At 55.2% G+C, this 26,643-nt stretch overlaps 1 protein-coding gene across 1 annotated transcript in view; it reads left to right on the top strand.

Annotated features, from left to right (window-relative positions):
• The window catches only part of Tcerg1l (transcription elongation regulator 1 like), a 173,623-nt gene extending 148,672 nt beyond the window's left edge, over positions 1 to 24,951 (top strand). Inside the window, exons 10-13 of the mRNA XM_015498452.2 lie at positions 8,738 to 8,873; positions 16,088 to 16,177; positions 19,913 to 20,031; positions 24,038 to 24,951. Coding sequence (XP_015353938.1) covers positions 8,738 to 8,873; positions 16,088 to 16,177; positions 19,913 to 20,031; positions 24,038 to 24,194 — 502 coding nt within the window. The 3' untranslated portion in view covers positions 24,195 to 24,951. The remainder of the gene's footprint in view (positions 1 to 8,737; positions 8,874 to 16,087; positions 16,178 to 19,912; positions 20,032 to 24,037) is intronic.
• The last annotated feature ends 1,692 nt before the right edge of the window (positions 24,952 to 26,643 follow it).

Here is a 26,643-nt window from a genome sequence, read left to right as displayed (position 1 = left end):
CTTGCTCCTCTTGCTTCACTTTCATTTCTTATTCGTCCCTTTTGTTCTAATTATTTCCTGGATTTTCTCACACCTTTTTTTTTTCCTAATACTTGTTTGCATCTAATATCTTTTTCTCTCTCAGTTTTTCTGTTCTGTATATGCTCTTATTTTATGTCATTTATCATTTGTTTTAAGATTTAGCTCATTCTCAAACAGTTGAATTTCCACCAGACTTCATCACGTCTTTTTGCCTTGAGGCCACTGCCGTGGACACAGCCCTGTGTCCCCTCGTCTCCTTAAGCTCAGAGTGGTTGTGGGTGGTACTGGACCGCGGTCCTTTGCTAACCCGTGCTGAAGTGAGATGCTGATGAGGCAGGGGCCTGGCAAGGTGCTCCTGGATTCTTGGCTCTGCACCGCCCCCGGGCCTGGGGCGAGGTGCTGTTTGGAGCTAGGTCCTCTCTGCTGCACAGCCTCACCTGGCCTGGTCATTTCTGTTAAATTCAGGTTGTGCTCACTCCAGTTTCTCTGTAGTGCCAGTTATCACCTGAAGGGAGCGCTCCTGGGCCCAGATCCCATGCTTCATCCTCCCTGGCCCCCTGGCTGCCCTGCAGCTGGGATCCTGGAAGGCACCCCGATGAGCTGCTCAGTGGCCGAGTTCCAAGGGCTACCTGTAACCTGGGGACTCCCCCTACCCACGCTGCAGGCTCCCTGTGCTTGGGGCCACAGGAGGTGCCCCTGCCCTCTCCAGCCTGGGGTGGTTGCCAGCGCCTGCTGGTCCCTGGTGGCCTGTGGTCTCGCTGCACCTGTTCACAGTCCGAGTTCTTGTGGACGCCTCCCTCAGTCCTCAGTTTGTGCAGATGTCCTCCAAGGGCCTTTTGTCCTGTCCATCTTACAGCGCCATCTGTTTTTGTGTGTGGGTCTGGGTAGATTGGACCCTTTCCTCGGCCTTTGCTTCACTTAGTGTCACAAGTTTTGTTGTTGAGTTTTAGAATTCCTAGAGGCCTGTGTCCTGAGATGTACGTGACTGCGCTAATCTCTTTTCTCTAGGAGTCCCTGAAAAGAGCAGCTGGAGACAGCAGCTCAGGCAGGAAAGTATGCTTGCTGCTACTGCTGCTGCTGTCGCTGGCTTTGTTTTAAGTGATCAATCAGCTGCTGTCAGCACTGCCCCAGAGGCAGCTCCCACTCCCCCTGGCCAAGACTCACCCCGGGCTGAGGGCTGTGGTGTTCTGAGCATGCTCTGGAACCCTTGCAGAAGAAGAAGGCTGCGGCCAGCCCACATCCCTGTGTTGTGGGTGGGTGGCAGGTGACAGGAGATAGCTCCCTGGATCCACCACTGTGTGTTCCCAGGTGAGGAGCTGCAGGGGTCACAGGTGCAAAAATACGTCCCTATGCGGCGCTGGAAGACCTCCCAGCTCCTGGGCAAACCCCCCAGATTGGCCAAGCCAAGCCCTGAAGCAAAGCAGACAAGCTCCTGGAAGAGACACGCTGTAAAGCAGGTGCTGGAGCCAGGGCCACTGCCCCAAGAGCACCAGAGCCGACCTCTCCTCGTGGCTCAGGGAGCACGGGGCGGGCTCCCTGCTTGCTGGATTCTACCCAGTCTGAAAGGGGCCGCCGGCTACCAGTAGCAGAGCACGGTGCGTCACGCCAGGGCACCCTGAGAGCAGGTGAAGTGACAAGAGCCTCCAGAGCCTTTGCTAGCTGGGCCGCAGAGCCCAGGACAACAGTGGCTCCTGACCGTGGTGGTGCCCCCATTCCATGCCCTCTGCCTAGCGTGGCCCGTGGCACATCTTAGCTTCCATCAGTAGGTGGGGAACGAGGCAGAGGGAGGGATGAGGATGACCAATGACGCATGGGGGGTCCTCCGTCCACGAGGGCCTGCCTGACCTGGCAGAGCTGACAAGGGGTTTGGTGACCACTGAGGGCCATCTTGGCAAGTGCTTTCAGTGCCAGAGGACCACCCATATCGAGGTCCAGGGGCTGGGATCAGGGCAGAGCTACAGTGGGTGGGGAGAGCAGGGGGTGGTGGATGGCCATCAGTCAGTCGAGCAGGGTAGGCCACTGTGAGGCTGAGGCCAGGGGACAAGCACCTGGCACCAGTCGAGGCTCAGCCCAGGCCTACTCCTCTGGGTGGCTGGAGTCCCTGCTCCCCCCAGCCTGTACACGGGCAGCCTTGCCTCTGAGTATGGTCGGGGGATGGCCATTCCTGCCGAGCTCAGAGGTCTCTTTGCACCATCCCCTCTTGGGTCCTGTGCCAAGGCCCCACAGTCAGGTCTGGCCCAAGGCCGTGGTCCAACCTGGGCAGGCATCTGTCCTGGTGCAGTCCTGGGCTTTAGGCCCCCCGAGCAGGACGGTGTGGGAGGGCTGACACTCCTGCGCTCCACTGCTGCCCGGGGTCCCAGCGTCCCTGACTGGTGTGACAACCTGTTTATAGCTGCCAGACACAGGCTTCTGCACCACAGTGTTGAGCCGAGAACCAGAGAACGCAGATCTTTCAGAGTGTGTTGCATCTTAAGATCATTTTTTATAACACATGGTAGGATGTCTGAGGCCCCGTGGCAAAAAGATTCAGAGAAACTTTGATTCCTGTACAATTGTGTATCACGTCTAACACCAGATATAACACCAGAGTCACAGGAGGGTGCTGTTTCGATGATGAATTCCCAGACCTATTTGCTGGAAGGCATCCATTAAATCAAATAAAAGATGAGACGTCCCCCAGGTGAACAGAGGGCTGGAGCCCAGCCTGGGAGGAGCTAGTATGGATGGTCAGAAGTCTCCAGAGACAACGAGGTGAAGAATCAGCAGCATCTGTGTCCCCATCTCCACCGTGGCATCACACCTCCACCACCCCCAGCAGCAGTATCAGCACGATCTCACCACCTCCACCACCAACATCACTACCACCATCATCACCATGTCACCATCATCCTCACCACCGCCAGAGCAGCAGCAGCACCACCATCGCCTCCACCTCCGCCAGTGACCTCATTGTCGTCACCTGCATCAGCACCACCACCCTCACCAGTGCTACTTACGGACCAGCCTCCTGCTGAATAAACTGAATGCAATACCTCAGTTCAGTGTGTTTGCCAAAAATTGCAAACAAGTATCAGGTGTCCTTATTTCATTTAGTTTTTACAAACAAGTCCTAAGTGGTAGGTAGTATCATTATTTCAACTTTCTAGATGAAAAGTAACTGGACAGTCAGTGAAATGAGAAGCCTTGTCTAAGATCACAGCATCTCCGTGGGAAGGGCAGGCCTGTGTGGCTGGAGAGCTGGAGTTCTCCATTAGTTCCCCACAGTCGGCCTCCTCTCCCATCCCTTCAGAGCAGATCCTTTCTTCTTGTTGTGCCACCATGAGGGGGTGCAGAAGGTGGGCGTGGGAGAGGTCAGTGCACTCGCCCTCAGGAGACCTGTTAGGGCTTCCAACCCTGTGTGAGCCCACAGTCTTGCTCTCGGCTCCTGCATGGTGGGAAGCAGTGGGTATCAGAGAAGAGAACTCAGTAGTCACATGTCACTTACCTAAATGTGACAACACTTGGGACCTGGAGCTCAGCGGTGTCTAAAATGTCTCTGTGGAAGTTACAAGAAACAAATAAACCACAAAATCTAATCCAACAAGCACCTGTCACGGCTTGTTGGGCACCAAAGACAAAGCCTAGAGCTGTTGATGGCAACCAAACAAGCACTTTGTTGCCCTCAGGGATCTGGCCCTGCATTACAGGAGGTGGACGGGGAGAATCTCTTTACGGGAAACCTGAGTGACACCCTGCTGCAGGAAGGCCATGCCCTGGGAGCTCAGGGGAAAGAATGGCTCAGCCACTAGAAGGGGGAGGCCACCTCCAGGGGAGACAGGCAGGTGGCCAGCTACAAGCTGAGCCAGGGCTTGTGGGTGGACAGGGGCAGGAAGAGCACCCGGGGAGAGAGATCCTCATGACAAAGGCACAGAGATGCACAGAGCTGGGGGCGGAGGGATGAGGGTCATGTAGGTGGGGGAGGATGAGGACAGGAAGGAGCCTGTGGTCCTTCTGCCAGGGCTGTGTTGGGAAGACCCAGATGAGGAGTCACAGGCTGGGTGCTCATGGCCTGGACCACTGGGCACCCTGGCCCTATGACCAGGCAAGGGTGCAGTACACTGAAGGGAGGCCCCGAGGAGCTGAGGTGAGCAGGGGCATGCAGCAGAGCAACTGGGACTGTAGGCCAGTGCCCAAGGAACCCTGAGGCTGGGTGGCCGCTGGAGTGTGGGGAGGTGACTTAGCCCCCGGACTGGGCTGGAAGGGTCCCGTCCTGTGCCTCACACCCAGAAAACCCAGGGCTCCTAGCTTTGGGCCCAGCACCTCCACCTGGACCACAGAAGACACTCAGTGTCTCGTCCAAGAGGAAAGAACTTTTCTAAGTTAAACTGTGTCCCTCCAAAACCTCTGGGTTGAAGCAGGGAGGAAGGAATAGCAAAATGAATGACCAGGACACTAGTCAGTCGCAGATGGACTTCCACAGCTCACAGTCTGATAACAGGGCCCCAAAATACCGCCTTGTTGCTACCTCAGAAGTCAAAGCACAAACAGGACGGCCAGGCACTGTCCTGTGTGGCCTTGCATTGACCTTACAGCATCAGCAGCTCAAAGAAAGAAGTGCAGTGACAGAAAATCACGTCCCTTGCACCCTGCAGAGGCGTCACCTGGGCTGGCGCATGCACCTGCTCTTCACGGGGTGCTGTCCTTGCCATGGGCAGCAGCCATCAGTGCACATCCACCCAGGTTAATGGAGGACTTGAAAACGCATCAAGGAGCCTCATCAGGAACCATCACACATTAGGAAACCAGGCCTGAAACGTGTCTGAGAAGACATCGGCAGACCTCAGCTCCAGGGTCACAGCCGCAAGGAGCCTTGCGTCCCAGGGCACCTTGGGGCCACTGTGGTGGGACCTGCTGGAGGCGTCTGTCTTTGGAATTTCCTGCTGAACACTTTTATGAACAAGTTGGAAGAAGATTCGAGAGGCCCGTCTATCATGTTTATCTAAACTGCAAAGGTCGAGAGGCAGAGCTGAGCGCGTGGAGAGCCAAGACATGGGAACACTTCTACAGGGTGAACGTAACAGGCTCACACTTGGTCAGAGCCCTGGTGCAGCGAGGCGCTTCAGATCCTATTGTCTTACCATGAATTTTACTGTGAATAAGGTCCAGAGAGTGGCCGTAGTCAGGCCCAGGTTGTCCTGCAAGCCTCCCCACAAAGCTCAGGGGCCCTGGGGACCTGACGGGCCCATGGGGACCTCTGCAGACCTCTCCCCAGAGGCAGGGCTCTCTGCACAAGACGGTGGCATCCCAGCTGTTCTGTTGCAGACTCAGCCCAAGGCAGACTTTTTCCTCACGTGCCTCTGGGGCAACTCGAACGCCCTCGATTCCTGCAAAGCCTGCCGAATGGTAGTGTTGGTGGGAATGCCAACCCAAAGGCCACCTTAGAAACCCTTGCACCCGGCCCCTGAACATGGGGACTTCAGCCCTGGCTCTTGGTGGTGGCTATTTGCTATGGCACGCCACGGTTCAGTCCAGGCCCACCAGACTGCACCCCAGGGGCAGGGCACCACTGGTTTGGCCAAACCATCCTTGTGCCCAGCACAGCACAGGTGGATGCCACGCACTTGCAGGGAACGCTGAGTGACAAAAGCTGTTGCTTGGGTCTGCAGGGGTGGCTGGTGGGTCTGTCGTCTCTTTACCAGGTAAGCTATTCTGGATACTCTGCAGAAGAATCCAGGGGAAGAGGCCTGGGTGAGGGTTCAGGGGAGATGCCTGTGTCAGTGGGTGTGCACAGGGGGGCTGAGGGACAGAGTCGGGAGGAACAGACCCTCCGTCTGGGTGGAGACCATCACCATCGTGTCCACACTGAGTGTGGGAAAGAGGGCAAGGAACGTGTGGCTCTGGAGCGAGGAACCCCCGGGGGTGTGGTGCCCAGATTTGGGGAACACCTGCATAGGTGGAAGGTCAGCCCAGGCCAACCCTGGACCCAGAGCTTTCCCCTAAGCAGTGTGTGACGTCCTCGCCGTCATTCCCGTGCTGCAGTCAGACCTCCCCCAGGATCAGCCAGTCCTTGTGGGGCTGTCAGGGAGCCTGTCCTGTGCTCAGCGCCTCTCACCCTCCGTGACGCTTGGGGCCCACCCAGCTTTACTTTCAACAAAAAGTATCAGAACTTACTTTTGGCTAAATGTACAAGAATCATTCAGTCCCAGGAATATAAAAAACTACGTTCAGCTCATTTGCATTTGCCTCTGACCTCTTCTAATGGAGCTGGTGGCTGGGCACTCTGGACGCGTCCCGTGGTGCTGCACAGAGTATTTTGTTGAACAAGTGATAATGTGCGATCATTTTTGCGCTCACAATGCTCCTCTTAATCTTATTTCAAGTTACAACAATATGAGCCTTGTTTCCACTCTTCTATTTTTAACTAATGAAAATTTATTGCAAAGAAATCCTAATTATACCCTTTTGGAGTGTAGTACAATTGCAAATGCTGGAAATTTCTATTTCAAAATTCCATATCATTGCAGAAGCAGCGCAGGATGTAAGTTCTTGTGAGCACTGGGTCCATAAATAAAATCCCCAATGGGCCAGCAACCCTCTGTCTCCCTGTACACTCACTTTGGTTTGACAGGACAAACCAGTAGTCGGTATGACAGCCCTCGTGTGTGGAGACCCCTTGCTGGACAGAGCTGGGCATTCTCAGCAAACACATTCTCTAAGTACCTGGGTCAGTCGTTGCAGGGAAGAAGCACACTTGGCAGGCTGGGCAGCCTGGATCAGCCTGGCCTGACAGCTGAATGACCTGTGTCCCTGTCCTGTACCCCAGGAGGAATGGTGCAGGCTCCACCTGATGTCCATGGCCTGGAGGAGGCCTACTTGGGCCACCTAATCTCACCACGGGGACTGCCCTGTGCATCGCATGGTGGTTAACGTCATCTGCTTCTAGATGCCAGAGGCGTTCCTCAGCTGTCTGCAGACATGGCCCTGTCTTCCCAGAGCAGATCCCCCACTGACAGCGCTGTACGAATGTCAGAGAAAACCAGAGCTGGGCACTGAAGTGGTGACGATGCTGCACTCAGGGCTGTCACGATGGGGGAGATCCCAGCACAGAACAGGGTTCAGTTCGAAATCAGCAGGAGCAGCAGGAAATTACAGCCAGGGAGGAGGGTGGAGGTTATGGACAGAAAACTACCAAGAAGATGCGTCAGTGGTGGGCGGGGTCTGGCAAAGCTAACTGTAGGTTAATTGCTGAAGGCAGGACAGAGTGTCCATACAGCCCCTGGGGAGGGTGAGGGGGAGGACCCTGAAGGACAACGGGATTGGATGTTGTCCACTTGCACTCAGATTGCACAGTACAGAGCACTTGGAGGCCAGATTATGGAGGCCAGATTCCAGGCTACTAGAAAGCACAGGAGCTGAGTGGGGTGTGGTCCAGGAGAGAAGCCTTATCCCCAGCCCAAGATCAGGGAATCCAGGCTGGTGAGGCCTAAGGGACGCGACATTCTGACTCCCATCCTGAGACCAGGTTTGCCCACTTCCTTGGGACATGCCCAGAATGCAGGAAGCCCCGAGGTGCCCCTCCCAGTCCCTGCACTTCACCACCCCTGGCCAGCTCCACCCAGTGCAGCGAGGAGGGGCTGCAGAGCGGTGGCCTGTGGCTGGAGCTGTCCAGGGAGCCTCCACACCTGCTGCTTCGAACAGTGGCTGCGGGGGGCTGGGCATGGACAGGTGTACAGCAGGGTCATGCTGCACAGAGGCCCTTCCAGGGTCAGAGTGGCTGCCGTAGGCTGTGCGGAAGCCAGTGTGGGCCGAGCCTCCGTGACAGGCAGGTGCAGGCTGCAGCCACAAGGACTGGGATGGCGGCTGATCAGAAGCTGCTCCCATGCTGGGTCAGGTTGGGGAGGAGGGGAAGCCCGGCCTGAAGGGAGCAGTGTCTGCACTTTGCCCACCGTTTTCTCCCACTCAGCAAGGTTTTCTGGAAGGAGCTTGCAGATTCTTCTAGCATAAGGCACGGAGCCCTGCAGAGGTCTGCCAAGGGCCAGTAGCGCTGAGGCAGCACCATACTTGGCAGGGTCGGTGTCTCCCTTCCTTCCAGGACGAGGAGGTCCCCCCAGTGAGAGCCCGGGGGAGCTGTGGTGAGCTCCCTGCCTGGTGAGATAGGCCCCGTGGCAGCCAGCCTCCGGGGCCTTGGCTGCAGCCACCCCTCTCTGCTGGGGACTTCACCAGGGACCCGGCAATGCCCAGCCTCCCTCCTTGTCAGTAAGTCACCCTTTTGGTTCCATCTCAGGGCAGCAACTTCCGTTCCAGAAACTCTTTCACTCATTTGTCCAATAAAGAAGGGAACTGGTGGTGAGTGGCAGGTCTCCCCTCCTCCGTGGTTGAGAGCATCTATGCAGTGACATGGGCACCTCAGCCTCTGTCTTGTGCAGGTGGCCGTCACAGGGACCTGAAGTGAGGGTCTCACCCACAGGCACCCTGTTGGCAGCTCCTGCAGCTCCACTGGCACACGCCCACCATCCCCAACGGGTGCCCTGGGCCGGGCTTCAGTCTCCATCTCCTGCCCAGTGCAGCCAAGCAGTCTGCAGCCAAGGGCAGAGATCCCCACTCACCTGTTGCCTGCACCAGGCTTTATTTAAAGAGTTTCCAAAGATTCTTTGTTTCAGAGAAGTTTTAAAGCTGCAGTGAAAACCAGCTGGGCCTCCCAGGGCCTGTGTCATTTTTTGCTCTTGTTCCCCTGAAGGACTGAAGGCTGTGAGAGTCCTGGGCCTGAGGAGCCACAGCCAGAGGACAGAGGCACACGGACACCGCCCCCCCAGATTCTGCTGCCCCTGGAGGAGCGCGCGACCCACTTCCGAGACATGCTCCTGGAGAGAGGGGTAAGGACATCCAGGGAGGGGCGGGGCCTCAGCCTGGGAGGCTCCTCAGGGACAGCAGCCAGGGACATTGTCCTTGCAGGGTCCATGACTGAGCAGAATGGCACTTGGGTACTAAATCATTTGAGAATACTGGGGAAAACTGACATGGAGCAAGGCCCCTGCTTCTTGTCTTGAAGGAGAAAAGAGGCAGCCATGAGGTGTGGGGTGTCCCCATGTGAAAGCCCACAGGGACAGGCAGAGAGGCCCCTTTGGAACAGGTCTCCAGGAAGACAGAAGGAGGCCCCTGCCCTTGTGAGGAAAATTGCTGCTACAGCCGGGCCAGGCCCTGGTGCCCCAACCACGGGGATGCCCCCCTGGGGATATCTTACCCACCAGGGACTCCCACGCCTTCGGATTAATATGACTATTTGTGAATAAAATTAGAATATCCTAATTGCAGCCAATTTCTGAATCTCATTTTGAATGGAGGGGGTTATATTTGAATCTCTTTCCAACAACTTTTAATTTCTCGCTTTGGCTTTTGGGTATAAAATGAGCCAGATACAATATTGTAACCCAGTTGGATTTCCTTAGAAAATGAGGCTGAACACAGAAGGTAGCAGTGGAACCTTCGAGTGAAGATAATTATAATGAGCACTGGAATGGCCTCCTGAATGCAAAGCAAATTCCCTCCACGGTCCACCCGCCCCCAGGCTGCTTCCTGGCTGGGCCCTCCGCAGCAGGTGCAGCTGGAGTTGGTGCAGGGCGCTGGGAAGAGTGAGGGCAGAACCGCTCTGGACCCCCGGGGGCAGCCCAGTCTGAGCCCTCACCCCACCTGAGACCCAAAGAGCCCAGGCGGCTCCAGCCTTTCCAGATTCAGCAGGAAGGAACGCCTCCCACCGCTGCCTGGGCCCTCTCCCTGGCATTGTGGATGCCAAGGTGTGCATCTCCATACAGCCATGCCCCTGACGGGAAGGTGCCGGCCTTGGCATCAGGAGCTGGAGAAAGGAGGTGGGCCACAAGTGCCCTTGAATAAAAAACGAAACAAAACCCATGTCGGGTCTGGAAAGGGGGTCCAGGCTGCAGCTGTCACACAAATCTGTCTCAGGGTCCCTTCTCTGGGAGGCCCTCCCTAGGCTGCTGATGACCTGCCATGCGGGGTCCTATCCCTGCCCCAGTACCCGTCCCTTTGCCAGGCCATGCTCCTGGAGGGTGGAGGAATCCCAGTGTGCGCTCCAGGATTTCCCAAGGATTTCCCCCTTGTGTGTGGAGGCTGCTCCAGGTGGGGCTGGTGTCCCCTTCCCCACCCCTGGACAGGCTCGGCAGTGGTCCCCAACGAGTCTTGGGGAGCTTTTCAGCCTTCCATGAGCGCTGCTGCTTGCCTTATCGCACTCCTGTTCCCGCAGAGCAGCTGAAGCACAGGGTCCTGGAAGCACCCTGTGAACGGGATGCACCCCACCCTCTGCCCAGAGCTGTGGGTCCTGGGCCTGCAGGAGACCGGATGCTCCTGTGAGCACTCAGGGCTGTGGCTGGCTGTCAGACCCGCCCAGAGCCTCTTGCCCTTACGCCCACCCTGTCTCCCACTGCGGGGATGCTGCAGAAGTACCCCTAACCCGTGTTTCTGAGTGGCCCTAGCCAGGCTGGTCCAAGGGCATTACCTGGAAGGAGAAGGGATCTCCCTTCCTGGGACACATTGGCATCATGAACTGTTGAGAAATAGGAGCAACACAGTTCACTTCATCTTACAATCAAGTGTTCCCATCTCTTTAGTTTGGAAACCAGCAAACCCAATTTACCAACAGAGTTTTACACAACCAGGGGCCGAGAGGCTGGAGGGCTGGGTTCACACAGGCTCTTGAGTTTGTCCAAAGGGCCTTGCTGAGGGTTTTCACCAATGACTTCTGCAGTGCATTCTTTTTTCTCTTTCCTCCTTTTTTTTTTTTTTTTTTTTGGTACCCAGGATTGAACTTAGGAGCACTCAACCACTGAGCACATCCCCAGCCATTTTTTTGTATTTAATTTAGAGACAGGTTCTCATTGAGTTGCTTAGCGCCTCGCTAAGTTGCTAAGGCTGGCTTTGAACTCGCGATCCTCCTGCCTCAGCCTCCTGAGCCACTGGGATTACAGGCGTGCACCACTGTGCCCAGCTGCAGTGCATTTTTGACCTGCATTTTGACCTGACCAGCTCATTTCAGTCTCTGATTCTGAGATTCTTAAGTGAAAATAGGCAGGAGGGAAAGGAAGCCAGTGCCGTGCTGCGTTTTCCTGGGAGAGGCGGGAGCTGTGCCCCGTCCCGCAGGGGCCACGCTCACTCAGATAGAAAGACCAGTCCAATTTACAGCCCATGCCATAAAGCACTGCCACCATTTACGATTTGGGACTTTATAAACTATGCCAGCAGATTTCTTAAGTTGCTTCTGCTCATGAGAATTCTAGAGCTGAGCCTTGTAAGAGTTGTAGTTGCTTAAAGAATGAGGCCTAAAAGGTCACTTTTTTCATGGCTAAGTGATTAATAAGACTTTTATTGCCTTTGCTCAATACTTCAGCTCAGAGGCTCCTGTGCTCATGGAATGATGAGGCCAGGCCCCGGGGTTTCTTAGTGGTCAACCAAGGGCAGAGCTGGAGCTATTCCCTGGGCATCCTGGGCAGGGGCTCTGGTTACCTGCCCCTGCCCCAGGTCAGTGGTGGCTCCTCGAGGTCAGTATGTTCTGTTTCTATTTTGGTACAAATCGCAATGGAGCTTTCTCTTAAAACTTGGTCTATCAAGGAGCACATCTGACTGAGCAGCAAGTTTTAACGGCCTGTCCAGGGAGTCCAACAGGACATTTTCCTTGGGAATGTTTTCATTTGCAGCGTCCTTTGGAAGTAGGCAGTTCCTATGCAGGGGCCAGGAGAGCCAAGGCCCTTAGAGACCCTAGAACCCGACTTGGGTCTCAGAGTGCCCCCAGAGTCCTCTCATGTTCCTCTGTGAGTGACCATTGGCCAGCTTTCCAGCAGTGGGGTCAGCCTTGAGGACCCTGGATGACCCTGACCAGCTTGAATGAGAGCCCCTGGGGCTGCACGTGTGGAATATGTTTCCTCTGGGCTGTAAACATTTGATCTCTGTTACCCAATTGTTTTGAGAAGGTTGTTGAAATTCAGCTTATTCTCCCAGCAGCGATGTTTGAGGTTCCTGGAGAACGTGTTTGGCCATACTGAATACTAAGGGATGTAAATATTTACCATGTGTCCTTTTAAAAATCACTCTCTTCTTCCTTCCTTCCTGCTTCCTCTAGGCTTCGGTGGCCTACGTCCCCTTCTCAATGGACACTGAGCTCTGGCTGTTGGCTCAGGCTTTGGGATGGACGCCTCACTCATAGCAGTTGAATCAGCTCTAATGACAGAGCTGCCCCCTTGGGCTTGTGACCTGCCCACTGCAGCTTCTAGATGGGATTTTAACTTTCCCTAATGTGAAAGTAATCCTCAAAAGCAAATGAAGTGGACTGAGTACATTATGGAATAAGAGTGAAATTTTACCTATTAAAACAGGAAAAAATGCTGAAATTAGTAAAATTTGGCCATTCCTGCTGAAGGCCCCTCTGCCCACGTCTGCATTTACCTGAAGTTCACCTGGGCTCACGGGGCTTTCGGCATGCTGACCCCTCCAAGGGCACCTGTATCCAAGAAGGGATGGGAGTCCTACGCAGGATGCTGTTTGCCCATCCTGGTCATACAGATGTCTGTCAGTGTGAGCATGTTCTCTGAGTCACCCACCTAGTGGGGTCTACTCGGGCCACCTGCTCCTCTATGCCGGACTGCTCTTGGCAGAGCTGAGGCAGTGACCAGGGGCCCACCTTCTAGGACGAGGCAGGGCTTGGCCCCTGGCCCCAAGCCTGGTCCCTTTATCCTGGGGCAGTCACCTTTAATCACTGGGACACTATAGCCAGAAAGAGAAGACCCAGCAACATGCTCCAGAAAATGGGGTACAGAGCGCTGGCATTAAAAGACAAGGCTCTGTTCCCAGTCTGAGTGTGCAGGTGGAGTCCAGGGGTGGGCTGAGAGGCTGGACAGTGACAGAGCAGGACGCCCTCCTGCCTGCACCCCCGGGTGCCTGGACCCAGATGCTCCTGGGCTCAGGCCTGAGGGAGACTGGAGAACCCACTTCTGTGTGGCTGGGTGTCACTTCCACCTGCCCCCAGTGGTCTCGGTGACACTGCAGAGCCCCACGCACATTCCAGGAGGAAGGACTGCTGCATCCCTGGCTGAGGGTTAGAGCCGGGCACAAGAAGGGACAGGAGAGACAAGTGCCAGAAAGGGAAGAAGGCCCCAGCCATTGTCAAGTGCCCAGCATGAGCTGGGCAGAGGCTCAGAGGAGGGGACCGTCAATGACCAGGGACCGGGGCTCTCTTGGCAGCTGCAAGGAGAGGCCACTGCACACAAGGCAAGAAGGGGCACCGTCTGTGCCTCTTTCCCTTCTGTCTTTAACACATCACAACTCATGTCACATGGGCGCCTCCCTCCTTTGTTCACCTCAATAGGCTCTGAAGGCAACAATGTCACCGCTCAAATGCTGTCCCCACTGGGGCACAAGCTGGGGGAAAGGGCCAGCCCTGGAGGGGCCAGAGCCTGGACCAGAGATGAGCACCCTTGAGACTGGTCACTTCTTCTGCAGGACATTCACGCCTGGACAAGGAAACACGACCTTGACCTTGGCCAACAGTTGACGTCCCAGTTTCACTATCACCGTTTTAATATGCCAAGGAAGTGAGAGACCAAATGTGTGTGTCTTGCTTATCAAACTTGGTGAGGGACAATGTCTGAAGTAACTGGGTCTATATCTAGGGTGGAAATCAGCCCTGTTCCCCATGACCTGGCTGGACAGCCGCTGCTCCCCCTAGGACATGCACGGGGGCCAGTGTAGACAGACGGATGGCACATGCTTCTGTGCATGCACAGGAACGATGGTGTCCCCAGGGCTGGCCTTAGGTGGGAGCCAGGTGCCCAGTGACAGTGAGGGGGGCCCTGGGCTGCCTCTGTAGGGGTCTCCTTGGCTGGGGAGACTAATACACTCTCCAGTACACAACCCGTGACACTCACCCTCTCCTCTGGCCATTAGGATCGCTGGCCCTTGTTGATCCAAGGATTGAAACATACTCGACAGGCTTTTTAGGTGAGAAGACTGAAAGCCCAGTGCTTGCCGTGGAGGCTGTTCCCCTGATGAGGCCTGACTGCGTCCTCACCCCGAGATGGCTGGCTGGCACCGGGCGCTGACAGGACCTCTGTCTTCACACGTTTCAGCCTTCTCTGAACTCTCCCGGCCACTTTACTTAAATGGAATGCATTTGTCTTAAAGCTGAATTGTCCCCAGGAGCAACGCAAAATCCTTTTACCCCTTTCTGGAGAGGCTTTGCTGGCGCTCGGTGGAGGCAGAGCAAATTTCTCTGGCTGTCTTCTGCGTGGTCTCCACCGAGTGAGGTTACTTTATGCACCAAACCTCAGTCACCTTCCAGTGGGTGTGACAGAGGCTCTGCTCATCCGTCCCCAGTGGGGGTGCCAGGCAGCCATCACTGGGGCATGACAGGGCTTGTTCCCTGCAGAGTCCCCGGCCTGCCGTGAGTGTTCAGGGGAACATGAGGAGAACGCCACAGTAGCTGGTACTCTGGATGCAGGCTGCTCAGCATGCCCTGTGCCCCTGGGCATCCAGGCCTGTCTGATGCCATGCCAGTCCCCTCTCGGAGGTCCTTTAGTTCCCCCATCTGCCTTCTCCTACACCAGGGCTTCCTGATATCATGCGGCCTTGAATTATTTTCTCTGAATTCTCAGCACCCAGCACAGGACCGAGGCAGAGTTTATCCTAAGCCCATGTTTCTGAAAATGAATCGTTTTTAAATGACTCAGGCAGCCTTCCCTTGCTATCTCTGCTGAGTCCCATGCAGCAACCCTGGATGTGGTTCCTATCACAGCTCGCTGGGACGGAGGTGCCAAGGCTTCCTGCAGGAGTGACTGGCTTGGGGCTCAGGCAGGCACATTTCAGCTAAGCCTGGAGCCCTGTGCAGAGCTGCAGAGCATGGGGCTGGCAAAGCAGACTCAGGAGCACACGTCAGGCACGCAGAAGCCAACGGAGGACTCCCAGGGCTGACGCTGGAGCAGTGTGAGCAGCAAGATGTGTGCAGTGGAATTGGATCATGAGAGTACGCGCTGCATACCATGTGTCCTCACAGATGAAAGAAACAGCTGAATAAATGAGTGAATGTGGAAGAATCCAAATCACTTATGTAGCCACTGCCCTCGGTTAGCAGAGCTTGCTAAGTGTGGGCTGAAGTGTCCACCGCCGTCAGGGTGCAGTGGGCAAAGGGCAGAGTAACCTGGAGGTGGAGACACGGACACACCTCAGCAAGGTGGTTGGGTCCAGGCCCCAGTGCTGAGAGCCGGGCATGGTGGGGACCCCTGATGTCATGCATTACACATGACACAATAGCCCTGTGGTCTTCTTCCCAAACCCATAGCCCCAGATGATCCCAGCCCCGGGGGATCTTGTATCACACCTGTCAGCACCCCAAACAGCAAGGCCATCAAAACCCAGGGAGTCTGAGAAACTCCCCAGTGTAGAGGAGCCTCTGGAGACCTGAGAGTAAATGTCAGGAGGGGTCCCGAGAAGAAAAGAGAAAGTCCTGCAGGAACCGCAGGATGAGTGGCTTTGTTAACAGTGGTGGGAGGGTGACGGCATGACAAGCCTGGCCCACTGGCAGAGTTGGGGGCAGGGGAGCCTCCCGAAAGGTTCTAGCAAATTTTCAGTAATGCTAAAACTACTATGAAATGAAATACGTTGCTTTTAACAATAACCCACCTAAAAGATGCTTGATGTTGATTAAAATACCAACCAAAGTTCTGCTAACCCAGCCTGTTTGCAAGACATAGCCCTCTATGTGACCTGCAGGTTCTGAGAGCGTTTGCAAATATCCTCTCTGCTCTCAAGACTTGGCAGCAATGCTTTCTCCATGGAGACCGGGGCCTGCAGACCAGGGCTGAGCCCTGGAGACTCCCAAGGAAGGAACAGTGTCACGAGTCTAGAAATTAAATTTCCTAATGTTCTAAGCATTGATTTTCTCGAAATGTTCACACGCTTTCATACAATGCCGCGTCGCTGATCTGTTGTACTCTGATGTTGCATTTTTTTTTTAACCATTGATCATTTCAGCGCAACCCCAGCTCAGAATCTGATGCTAATACCAACTCCATTGAATATCTTTCTCCAGGTGTCAGCGTTTTCTACTTGGGAGAAAGAATTGCACAAAATTGTGTTTGACCCGCGCTATCTCCTGCTAAACTCTGAGGAGCGGAAACAGGTACGGTGGCGTCCAGCAGGAAGACCACTGCAGACACAGTGCTAGGCGGCGGCTCTGGGCTTGTCATTGCTGGTGGACAGCTGCCCTCTGACTGCCCGTGCCGCGGGGAGGGGAGCGTGTGGTGCGTGCTGGAGCTTCGAGCTTGTGAACAGGGGTCAGCGGTGCAGTGGGGTCTCTGCTGGGAATCCTTCTTACCTGACCGTTCAGACTTGACCAGAGGTAAACATGCAAACTGGGAGACGTAAGACATGTTCCAGTGACTGTACTCAGTGTGTAAAGGCACCGGGCATGTAAGGTGCCATGTGATGTGAGTGACTGGGAGAGGTCCAGGGCACACTCCTGGAATAAGCAAAGGGTAGGTGTTCTGGAAAGCAGGTCCCAGGACAGCAGGGCTGGCTTGGAGACAGGAGTCTGGAAGCTCTTTTAAAGACAGACTGGCCAGGGCTCTGTTTGTGGTGAGGTCACTGAGCCTTCTGTTTCCCGGCTGACCAGGCAAATGGGAGAGGACATTGAGATGACTGGGCCTTGGGAGGGGTGTGTCATAGCCAGGGGGAGGGTTAGGGAACCACGGCCTTAGCTGGACCTGTGGGGTCCACGGGGCCTGCTGGAAGGCCCGGCTTTCTCCACCTGAGTCCTCAAATGAGGCCACGTCCTCCCTCTCACTATACCCCGGGCATGAGTCACCTAGAGCCAAGACTGACCGCAGAGGAGCCTTGGGGTCATCCCAGAGAAGAAGGTCCATTGCCGGGGGCCATGGGCTCTCCTCCGGGGTTCTCAGATGGCAGTGTGGTCAAGACCCAGGGGGAGCGTGGAGACTGCCTTTCTACTGTCAGTTCAGTCATCAGCTCATGAAGTCCCTGTGAGCAGATGCCGGAGACGATGGCAGGGAGCAGCCCAGGCAGAGTCTCAGCCAGTTGCCACCCCTGGAGCCATCCAGGAGCAGACACAGGTGGCCTTGGAAGTGGGAGGGTCCTGAGATGGCCACAGTCCTCAGGAACCGGGAACTGATTACCTTTAGCAGAGTTTCAATTTTGAGAAAGAAGCATCATTAACCACACGAGAGGTGTGAGCCATGGCTCCAGAGAACCCTGCCATTGAGGGAGCTGGGTGTGGGAAACCACAGAGTTTAATGGCTGACACCGTCTCACCCCTTTGCTGCTTCATGAGATGGGAAGGTTCGAGCGCCCGCCACAGCGGCACAGAGCAGGGAGCCTGTGTCCACGTGGCAGCCGCGCCCTGCGCCCCGGGAACCACCAGTGGCTGGACTCTGACCGCCACCTGCAGGGCGGCTCCTGCTGCGTCTGTTGCAGTCCTTTCTCTAAGTCACAGATATTTCTAGCGGCCACCCCTCTCTCAAGAGGAAGTTGAAGAAGGAGACCTCCCACCCCCAAGAGAAGGGCCAGCAGAGAAGAGGCCCCTTGAACACTCCGGCGGGATGCTCGAGCTGCGTCTCCAGGGAGGACCTGAGGCAGGGCCTGGCCGCTGCAGCTGGAGCAGGTTCAGGAGCAGGGCCGTCACTGCCCTGGATGCTAGAGACAGCTGTCCTGTGCGCCACTGGCAGGGAGCGGGGGGCTGCACGTGGGCAGGCCAGGCAGAGGCGCAGACAGCCTGAGGGCCGTGCCTTCCCACGCCGACTGGTGGGGAGTCCTGCCCTGGTCCATGGCCTGCAGACAGATCCAGTGGGAACGTCAGCCCACACCTGGAGTCATTATTGGGGGAACCTTCAAATGTCCCTGTGGAGTCTCCCAGAGGAAGCTGTGGTCCCCAGAAGGCCCAGTGAAGAGAAGGCAGCCACCATCAGGACAGACTGCAGCCTCGGGGGCCACGTCGGCTCAGGGGCTGCAGCTGCGCCGGCACAGAAGCTCCGCAGCTTGTATGAGCAGGGCACCAAGCTGGACTGGGAAAGGAGACAGTGTTTGGGCCTCATGCAAAAAGCAGAGCCCTATTGACAAATAAATAGTGCAAGCGAGGTGTGCTGAGGACCTGCGTCCCCAGTGCCTCCATGGGGAGGCCAAGGCTCTGCGGCGAATGATGCCACCCTCCCTCCACCTGGGGCTGCAGAGGAGGAGAGAGAGTGAGCCTAAACAGAGAACAGGGCCAGAGAGTGCAAATTGGGCGTGTTTCCATGGCAACGAGTACTGTTTGGCTTCATCACAGCAGAGCTCACAGTAACAAGATAATGGCCAACGTTATCTCTTTTAAAAAGTCGTGCCCCACTTTGGAAAAAAATGGTATGATTGTTAGGAGGAAAAAATCCTCCTTTATTAAATTATAGCATCATAAATAAAGCAACTGAGAAAAAGGAGAGACAAGAGAGAAAAATCTGATTAGATGGATAAATGGTTCCAGGCAGAGAGGTGCAGGTATTCCACAGGAGCTCTGACCCCACAGCCAGCCAGCCTTTCTACCCAGATTTTAAATTAATAGAGCAAAACTCTGGCTAATGAGGGAGCCACATGCTTTTATTTGGATAATAACCTTGCATTCACCTCTTTTATTAGTTTAAATTATAAGATGACTAGACTCCATACCTTATTATTTGCCTTAAAAGTGGAATTAGCCAGTCAGATTCTTAAATAGACAGGCACCTGCTCTAAGGCTCAGCCATAAGCACTGCTGCATCCTCGGGTGGTAAGTAACACTTTGTGTTTATGATCCCATAAATGTTTGCCATTAAAGAGGGACCTGAAACAGGAAGACAAGGTCAAAGAGGGCCAGGGCCAGCTGGCTCCTGCCGGTTCCCACCTCCACCCACAGCCAGCTGCTGCTGCTGATGGAGACCTGCAGCCGCCCTGCACTTGGGTGCGACCCCCAGGCCTGCATGGGTTGGTACAGATGTGGCACCACGAGTGGGCTTTTTAATGATTCTTTATTTATATTTGCATAAGAATTTAAATTACCTCCAGTCTATTTTTTTAATATTCTTGAGGTTTTGTTAGCATTAGGAATGAAATGACTTTGTCCCCTCCCTGCCAACGTCATAGTCTGTAAGTGACAATTTTTCAGATGTTAGAACGATGAGCAATCTTCTTCTAATAAAAAGCCATGAGGCTTCTATGGACCGTGGCAGAGAAGTTTCATCATTTTATGTGGCTCTGGTTTCTGAGAGGAAGATCCTGGAGTCTCGGGGGGATTTCCCTGCAGATGGGACAGAGTAGGTTTCCTTGGTCACATCTGAACACCTTTCTGGCCCAGCAGGGGTCTGGCAAGCCCAGCGGGGCTCCTTGTGCTCATCCCAGCCTGGACACCCCCTGCCCTCCTCAAGCCAGAGTGCTGGCAGCCCCCGCTGCAGGGTGGGGTTCTCAGAACTAGAGGTTGGGAATCCTCTGTTCACCAGTTAATGTCATTTTTGGAGACTCGAAGGCCAATGACCTTGCCTTAGGAGGAGACTAGAGAAAGCTCAGTACCCAGGTGTCACTGTGCCCATCGGTGATGGGAACCTTGACAGGCCAGGGACTGCTCAGAAGCTACTCAGGGTCCAGACGAGAAGCACACCCTGAGGGGCTCAGAGAGGGCCACCCCGCAGCTCCTGGGACTGTGGCCCAGAGGTGGGCCCTGTGTGTAGACAAGCACGGGGCCTCTGGGTGGGGTCCAGTCTGTGGACTAATTGGTGCCCTTGAGAGCGCAGCAGAAGGGCCACGGCTCACAGACCGGGCCACGAGGAGCGGGGTGGCTCACCCAGGGGTTCCACTTCTCCTGTGTAATTCCGTAAGGCTTTTGTCTGTGTGTTTCAAGATATTTGAACAGTTTGTCAAGACGAGAATAAAAGAAGAATACAAGGAAAAAAAAAGTAAATTGCTGCTAGCCAAAGAAGAGTTCAAAAAGCTCCTGGAGGAATCTAAAGTGTCACCCAGGTATGGCGGGGGAAGCACTCGGGGTGTTTTCCGGGGGCCAGCAGGTTGTCAGCGGTCACAGGAGGCCTTCAGATTCTCCCTGTCGAGTCAGGTGACCTAACATGCCAGGGACCCTGAGAGGGCTGACTGTAAAGATGGGACCGTTCCTCCCTCTGGGAAGGAAAGCGGCTTTCCTATCACACCGTGGTGTGACCCTCCTGGGTCTGTCAACCCTCTGTCACCACCTGTGTCCTCCCCACACATATGAAGGTCCCAGACCTGGGCTGCCCATAGCAGTCCCGAGACCCAGGCCGACAGGGCACAGCAGCTCCCAACCACCCTTCCTCCGTCTGACCACTCAGCAGAGTCATGTGAGGGTCAACCGAAGGCCACCAGGGCGAGTGACCTGTGTTGACTTGGTCACCAAGGCTGCCTAAGATAACAAGGAGGGCAAAGAAAGCCGTAAGAGAGGGTGGCAGCAACAGAGGTGCTCCTCAGCTTAGTTCTTTAAAGTCACCTGAACTGAGTTATCTTTTAAAAAAGTGAACATGTGCTCCTTTTAGAACTATGAAATAAGGCATTTATAAGTATAAACATGATGGGTTTGATGCATTTTATTTTAGATCAGCATGGCATTGGTCCTTTCAGTGGAGATGTAGGCTTCCACGTTTGGTGTGTGACCCTCGTGGTCCACGGCTGGGTGGCCAAGTTAGTGTAGCTCACACAACCTGGTAAAGCGTCTTACCTTCCAGATGGGGAGCTGCCTTCCAAATGGGGAGAAATTGAGCACAAATTATCCCCATCACAGAACGCTCATCTAGAAAAGTCTGGAGCCTGGGTTTCCCGTGGCCCCGCAGCTGTGAGAAGTGGGTTCTAGACTCGTCTCCGTCCTCGTGAGTGGCTGAGGGAGGGGAGAGGAGGGAGGTGGCCCTGATGCCCATGCAGCTCCTGGCCTGGCCCAGCCAGTAGGCAGGTGCTGGACCTTCATCTGCTTCTGCATCCTCATGGGAATGGGGGTGACCACACCGACCTCAGAGACCCCCAGAGGATGGCATGTGGTTCTGCAGGACCCACCAATGCTGGGCAGCAGATGCTCAGGACACAGCAGGTGCCACAGGAACAGCCCTGCTGCTGTCCTCACTAGAGATGGTCAGCAAATGTTAGCCACAAGCCAGTACATGAGCCCCTGGGGCTGCTGCACAGTGAGAGAGGGGACCACACACAGCACACACAGCATACACACACACAGCATACACACACACACACACCACACACACCATGGACCACACACACCATGGACCACACACACCACACACACCATGGTCCACACACACGCCTTTAAAATGTGCACTTGGCATATATTACTGTTTTGACTTTAAAATCCATGTTTTGACTTTAAAAGCAGCCAAGTCCTCAGCGTCCCCAAAGCCCTTCCGGGGTCTCCTCTCCCTGTCTGCAGCTGGGTCACAGCCATCCCAGTGACACACACACACAGGTGGCTGTGCTCTAGAAAGCCAGGCAACCGAGCCCAGGCCTCGGGGGCAGCATCTGGAGCTCTGTCTCATCCTGTGGTCATCCAGGCTTATCCCCGTGGCCCACCTCAGGTCGCTCCTGAGAAGCTGTGGGAATGGCTGTCTCAGGGACAGTCCCGGGCACTCCAGGTCAGCCGAGCCAGGTGCACCTCTTGGGCAGCAGGATTGATGCCTGGCCCTACAGCCCCACCTCCTGCAGTGGCCAACAGGCCAGAGGCCTTGTTTACCAGAGACCCTGTTTACAGAGGTGCATTGCAGACCCAGATGGCCTCACAAGCTTGGTGACAGCTTGGGAGATCTGCAGAAAGCCAGCGCTGTCCCTCAGCACAGCCCAAGACCACAGAGCTGGAATTCCCCATCCTCTTCAGGGCCTCTTCCTTGCAGGAATGTCAGTAGGTCTGAGTGGGAGTGGCCCCTGTGCAGGCCTCCTGGGCATCCCTCAGTCCCTGTGCAGGCCTCCTGAGAATGCCTGACCCCTGTGCAGGCCTCCTGGGCATGCATGACCCCTGTGCAGGCCTCCTGGGCAGGCCTTAGCCCCTGTGCAGGCCTCCTGGGCAGGTCCTGACCCTGTGCAGGCTCCTGGGCATGCCTGTCCCCAGCAGACAGGCAGAGGAGTGGCAGACTGTACAATGGCAGCCCTCACCTGTCAGGTGCAGGAAGTGGAGAAGCACAAGAGCATGCTAGTTTTGTGGCCCACAATTGTTAACCATTAGAGGACGAAGGAGAGAGAGGAAGGGGTAAAGGGGAGCCGCCAGGAAGAGGAAAACGGGAAGGAAGGAGGCCTCGGGGCCTGGCAGCTGCCTGATGAGGCCAGGTGTGAGCAGCGTGGCAGTGGTCCTGCCGGGTGTGAGAAGCTGTGCAGTTGCAGCTACATTTCGTGCAGTCGTTAAACGCCTGCAGGAAACGTGAAATCTTCTGCAGAGAGAAAGGAGGACGTGGCGAGAAACCCTTGACAGGGACTGAGCTGATCTCCATGTGCCCTGGGCACTTCCCCAGGAGCCCCACCTGGTGAGGGCCCTGGCGGCCAGCGGGTTGAGGCCTGTCTGTGGCTGGGAGGAGGACAGCGGCTCACGCAGCCCACCAGAGCCTCAGCCCTCTGCTGTCACTGTCCCCCGCTTCAAGTTCAAGCTGACAGGACAGACCCACGGCCCACACGCGTCCCCCTCGCCACCCATGAGCCTGGCCTCGCTGGCCCAGGCTGGCCTCCTTACGTTTCCACCAAAGGACTCGGTGCCTAGCAGGTGGGTTACCCCTGACCTTGGGTGCTCTGCCCCAGCGTGCTGCACACTCAGCGTGTCCAGTGGGGGGGATCACAGAGCTCCACTGCAGGGTCAAGGTCCAACCCACTGCCCATTAAGGTGGAACAAGATCTCAATTGTGACCAGGGCCAGGGGGAGTGGGTCCCAGCTACTGGGGCCTCTAGAGAGGGCGTGTCCCACAGAAGGCATGCTGGCCCTGGATTCTAATGAGGTGTGGGCAGAAGAAAAGAGGGAAGGGAGTGCAGAAGGAACAGCATATGCCAAGTCCAGCGGCAGGTAGGAGCGTGGCAGGAGCAGCGGGGAGAAGACTCTAGGGGGTGCAGAGTGATGGGAGTGTCGGGACGGCCTGGAGCCATGTCTGCAGGGGTGATGCCCAGCGTGGGCAGCAGGTGCAGGAGGCCAGTGCTTCCCTGTCAGCCTGTTGGTTTGCAGCACCCTGTCCCTTGGGGGCTTTCTCTGTCTCAAGTCAGGCTGCCTGTCCTTGTCATGGTCAGGGGAACCAAGGTTTGCTCTCAGGGAAGACTTCTCAGAGCTCTTTCTTGCTGAGCACAGTGGTGCTTGCCTATAATCCCAGCAACTCGGAGAGAAGCAGACCAGAAACCCTCACCCAAAAGGCTCTGCCATGACGTAGCTTCTCCTCTTCTCAGATCAGCAGGATGTCTGCAGAGGTCATTGAGGTCGGTAGTTCCTCTTTCTTGTAAATACCTTGTTTGTGCACAAAAGGTGTGACAGGGTTAGGGTCGTAAGCTTCTTGTACAAAAGATACTATCTCTCTTTTCTTGGTAAAGACTGATAAAACGTCTGGTCTAAAAAGCACTTTCTGAGAACTCAAAGAGAGAAAAAAATGTTACTTTTATATAGACTCCTCCTACATGGAAACTCCAAGCCCCCACCCCTCCATGCTGGGTATAAAGTTTAAACAATTTCTAGACTCATGGTCCAGAGAATGTTTTAGAGTGTCCAGTAGTACTGTGGACTGGCTGCAGTCAATAAACCTGCTCCCTGAAATCCCTCAGGTATCCAGTTCCTTCTGTGCTGCTTCAGGAGGCTGAGGCAGGAGGATGGGAAGTTTGAGTCTAGCCTCAGCAACTTAGTTAGCGAGGTCCTAAGGACTTGGAGAGACCCTGTCTCAAAATATAATATAAAAAATGAGCTGGGGATGTGTCTCAGTGGTTAAGCCACCCTGGATTGAATCCCCATTCCAAAAAAATAAAAAGAGAACTCTTTCTTTTTCAGGACCACATTTAAGGAGTTTGCTGAGAAGTATGGTCGGGATCAGAGGTTTCGACTTGTTCAGAAAAGAAAGGATCAGGAGCATTTTTTCAACCAATTTATACTTATCCTTAAGAAACGGGACAAAGAAAACAGACTAAGGCTACGGAAAATGAGATGAGTCTGTGGAAAATTCAGTAAGACCACGGGCAGCTTAGAGCGTGGTGAGGGGCCAGGCATGGAGCACGGCCGGCGGGGGCCTCCGCGTGGTGGGGGGCCGAGGCCTGGGGGCTCCTTCTCAGAGGATTACTGTTTCATATTGAAGCTCTCTTTTGTACAACATTCCGAGTTTGACGCATTTCTAATTGCCATGATACTGTTGATTCCTTAATTGTTTTAATTATGCAAATAAATTACTTGTAATATACACAAATTATAAGCCCACTGCAGGTTTGTAACGAGGAGAAACCATCTATAATAATCTTGGGGTGTTTTCTTCATGGAAAAGATCACCTGGAACTTTCCAGGCACCTTTGCAAGTTGCTCCGCCCTGTGGGGTCTCTGTGTGGCAGGAAGTCCCCTCGCTCCAGCGCACCTTGGCCTCTGTCTCGTTTCTGAGTAGTAGAATAGGGTCTCATCGCTCATCATAGTGACAAGAGAACATTCCACACGTGGACCCCGCACCACCTGCGGTGGCCACAGGTGACTGCCCATTCTTCCCTGAGGGGCGTCCCGGCCAGAGGCAAGGAGCCATGCTGGCCGTCCGTCAGAGGTCCTACGACAGAGAATTATTTTGTACAAAATCATCATATTAATATTTGAGTTATTTTTATCGTATGCCCAGAGTTTGCATGAGATTTTTCTCATCATCTTTGTATAAAAATTTTAAATTTTTTTTAATCAATAAATATTTTAAGCCAGTGTGTCTTTGTGGCAGAGATTTCTATCATAAGCAGTAAAATCGTATGGACTGGAGACGCAGGTCTCAGAAGACTGGGGTGGGAACTGTGACTCGCGGGAGGTGAGGGCCCTGAACCCTGGCAGGCTCTCCAGCCCTGGGCGGGGCAAAGATGGCGAGAGGGCTCTTCACGTCTTCAGGTCAGTGATTGCCTGAAGGCTGATGGCCTTTCTGTTGGCCCTCAGGGAGCAGTGAGGGCCTCCTTGCCCCCTGCTCCTCAGTACGCACAAGAGCATTTCTGCCACGTGTACCAGAATGTCGCTGGGACCTTCCTGGGACATGCCCTGGCCTTCACAGCTGAGTGGTTGGTGTGTCACTGCCCATGTCAGCGACTCCAGCTGGCCTGGGCCTGGGCTTCGGTTCAGGGCCCCGAGCGAGCTTGCCCAGGCCACGGCTCAGGCAGCATGGCAGGACCAGACTTCCAAGGACCCAGTGCCAGTTCAGGACCAGTCGGGTCCAAGTGGGAGCTAGAAACCGCCCGTCACCCCAACAGGGACCTTCCTGATGGGGAGAGGTGTGACTCTCCTGGTGAAGGAGCCGGGGCTGGTGAGCTCAGGCAACCGTGGGCAATGCAGGACAGACAGACAGACAGGGCTCAGCGAGCCCAGGAGAGAGGGCCCCGGCCTGACCAAGCTGAGCAGCTGCCCTGCTGGAGAGGGCACAGGCTTGGCCCAGCCGTTCTGTGCTGCGAGTCTGCTGGTGCCTGGTGGGAGGGCCACCTCGTGGGGCACTCCAGTGGGTGCACCCGGCCCAGGCAGGGTGGCCAGGTGCTGCAGGGGTTGGGTGGGAGGAGCTGCTGGGCCCCTGGGTTTGCATGGAGGTGAGGCCCTCTCCCACCCACCAGGGAGAGGTGCCCCTTGAGGGCCTGCTGGCAAGCCCATGCCCTGGCAGGGGCCGCTGACCTGACCACAGAGCAACCGGCCGCAACCTGATTGGCCATGTTGAGCTGGAGCTCATCCACCAGCCTCACGTGGGGCTTGCTCCGAGGCTTTCACAGGGAGGGAAAGGCCTGGACCAGGTGCCCTGGGCAGCTCTTGCATCCCTTGGGGCTGCTCCCGGTGTGTGGCCTCTGCCTGGGGTTGGGCTCCCTGGCACCTCCCAACAGAGGAGGGGTGTGCAGGTGGATCACAATGAACCTCTCTAGTGCTGCTCCATCAAGAGTGGCCTGCATCTGTAGAGAAGTCTGTGCAGGGAACCGAAGCTGTAGAGGACGGCAGTTCTGTGGACTGTGTCCTCCTCGCTGTGAAAGGCCCTGAGGTGTGGGCGGGGCTTGACGAGGCGAGTGTGAGATCTGAAGGTCAGTGGTGAAGGGCTGCTTTCCATTGCTAAAACAAAATACCTGAGGCTGGGCAATCTTTGCAGTGAAGAGATTTATTTAGCTCATGGTTCTGGAAGTCTGAGAGCTTTGGTGAAGGCTTCATGGCAGATGGCATCACAGTGGCAGAAGAGAAAGGGACAAGGAGCAGTGACATGGTGAGGCAGGAGGTCAGAGGGTGAGGAGAGGTCTGTCATGCCTCTTGGAGGAACCAGTCAGCAGGTTCTACCTGGGTCCCCATGTGAACTGCACTAATCCTATTTGTGGACAGGCCCTCAATGACTTATTGCAATCAATTGGATGATGAATGTCCCCAAGGTCCCCTGGGTTAAAGGCACGGTCCCCAGTCCAAGGCAC

The sequence above is a fragment of the Marmota marmota genome, unplaced genomic scaffold, assembly GCF_001458135.2.
Source record: "Marmota marmota marmota unplaced genomic scaffold, marMar, whole genome shotgun sequence".
Taxonomy (NCBI): domain Eukaryota; kingdom Metazoa; phylum Chordata; class Mammalia; order Rodentia; family Sciuridae; genus Marmota; species Marmota marmota.
The sequence above is the reverse complement of the archived record's forward strand: the minus strand, read 5'-3'. Positions and strand labels throughout refer to the sequence as shown.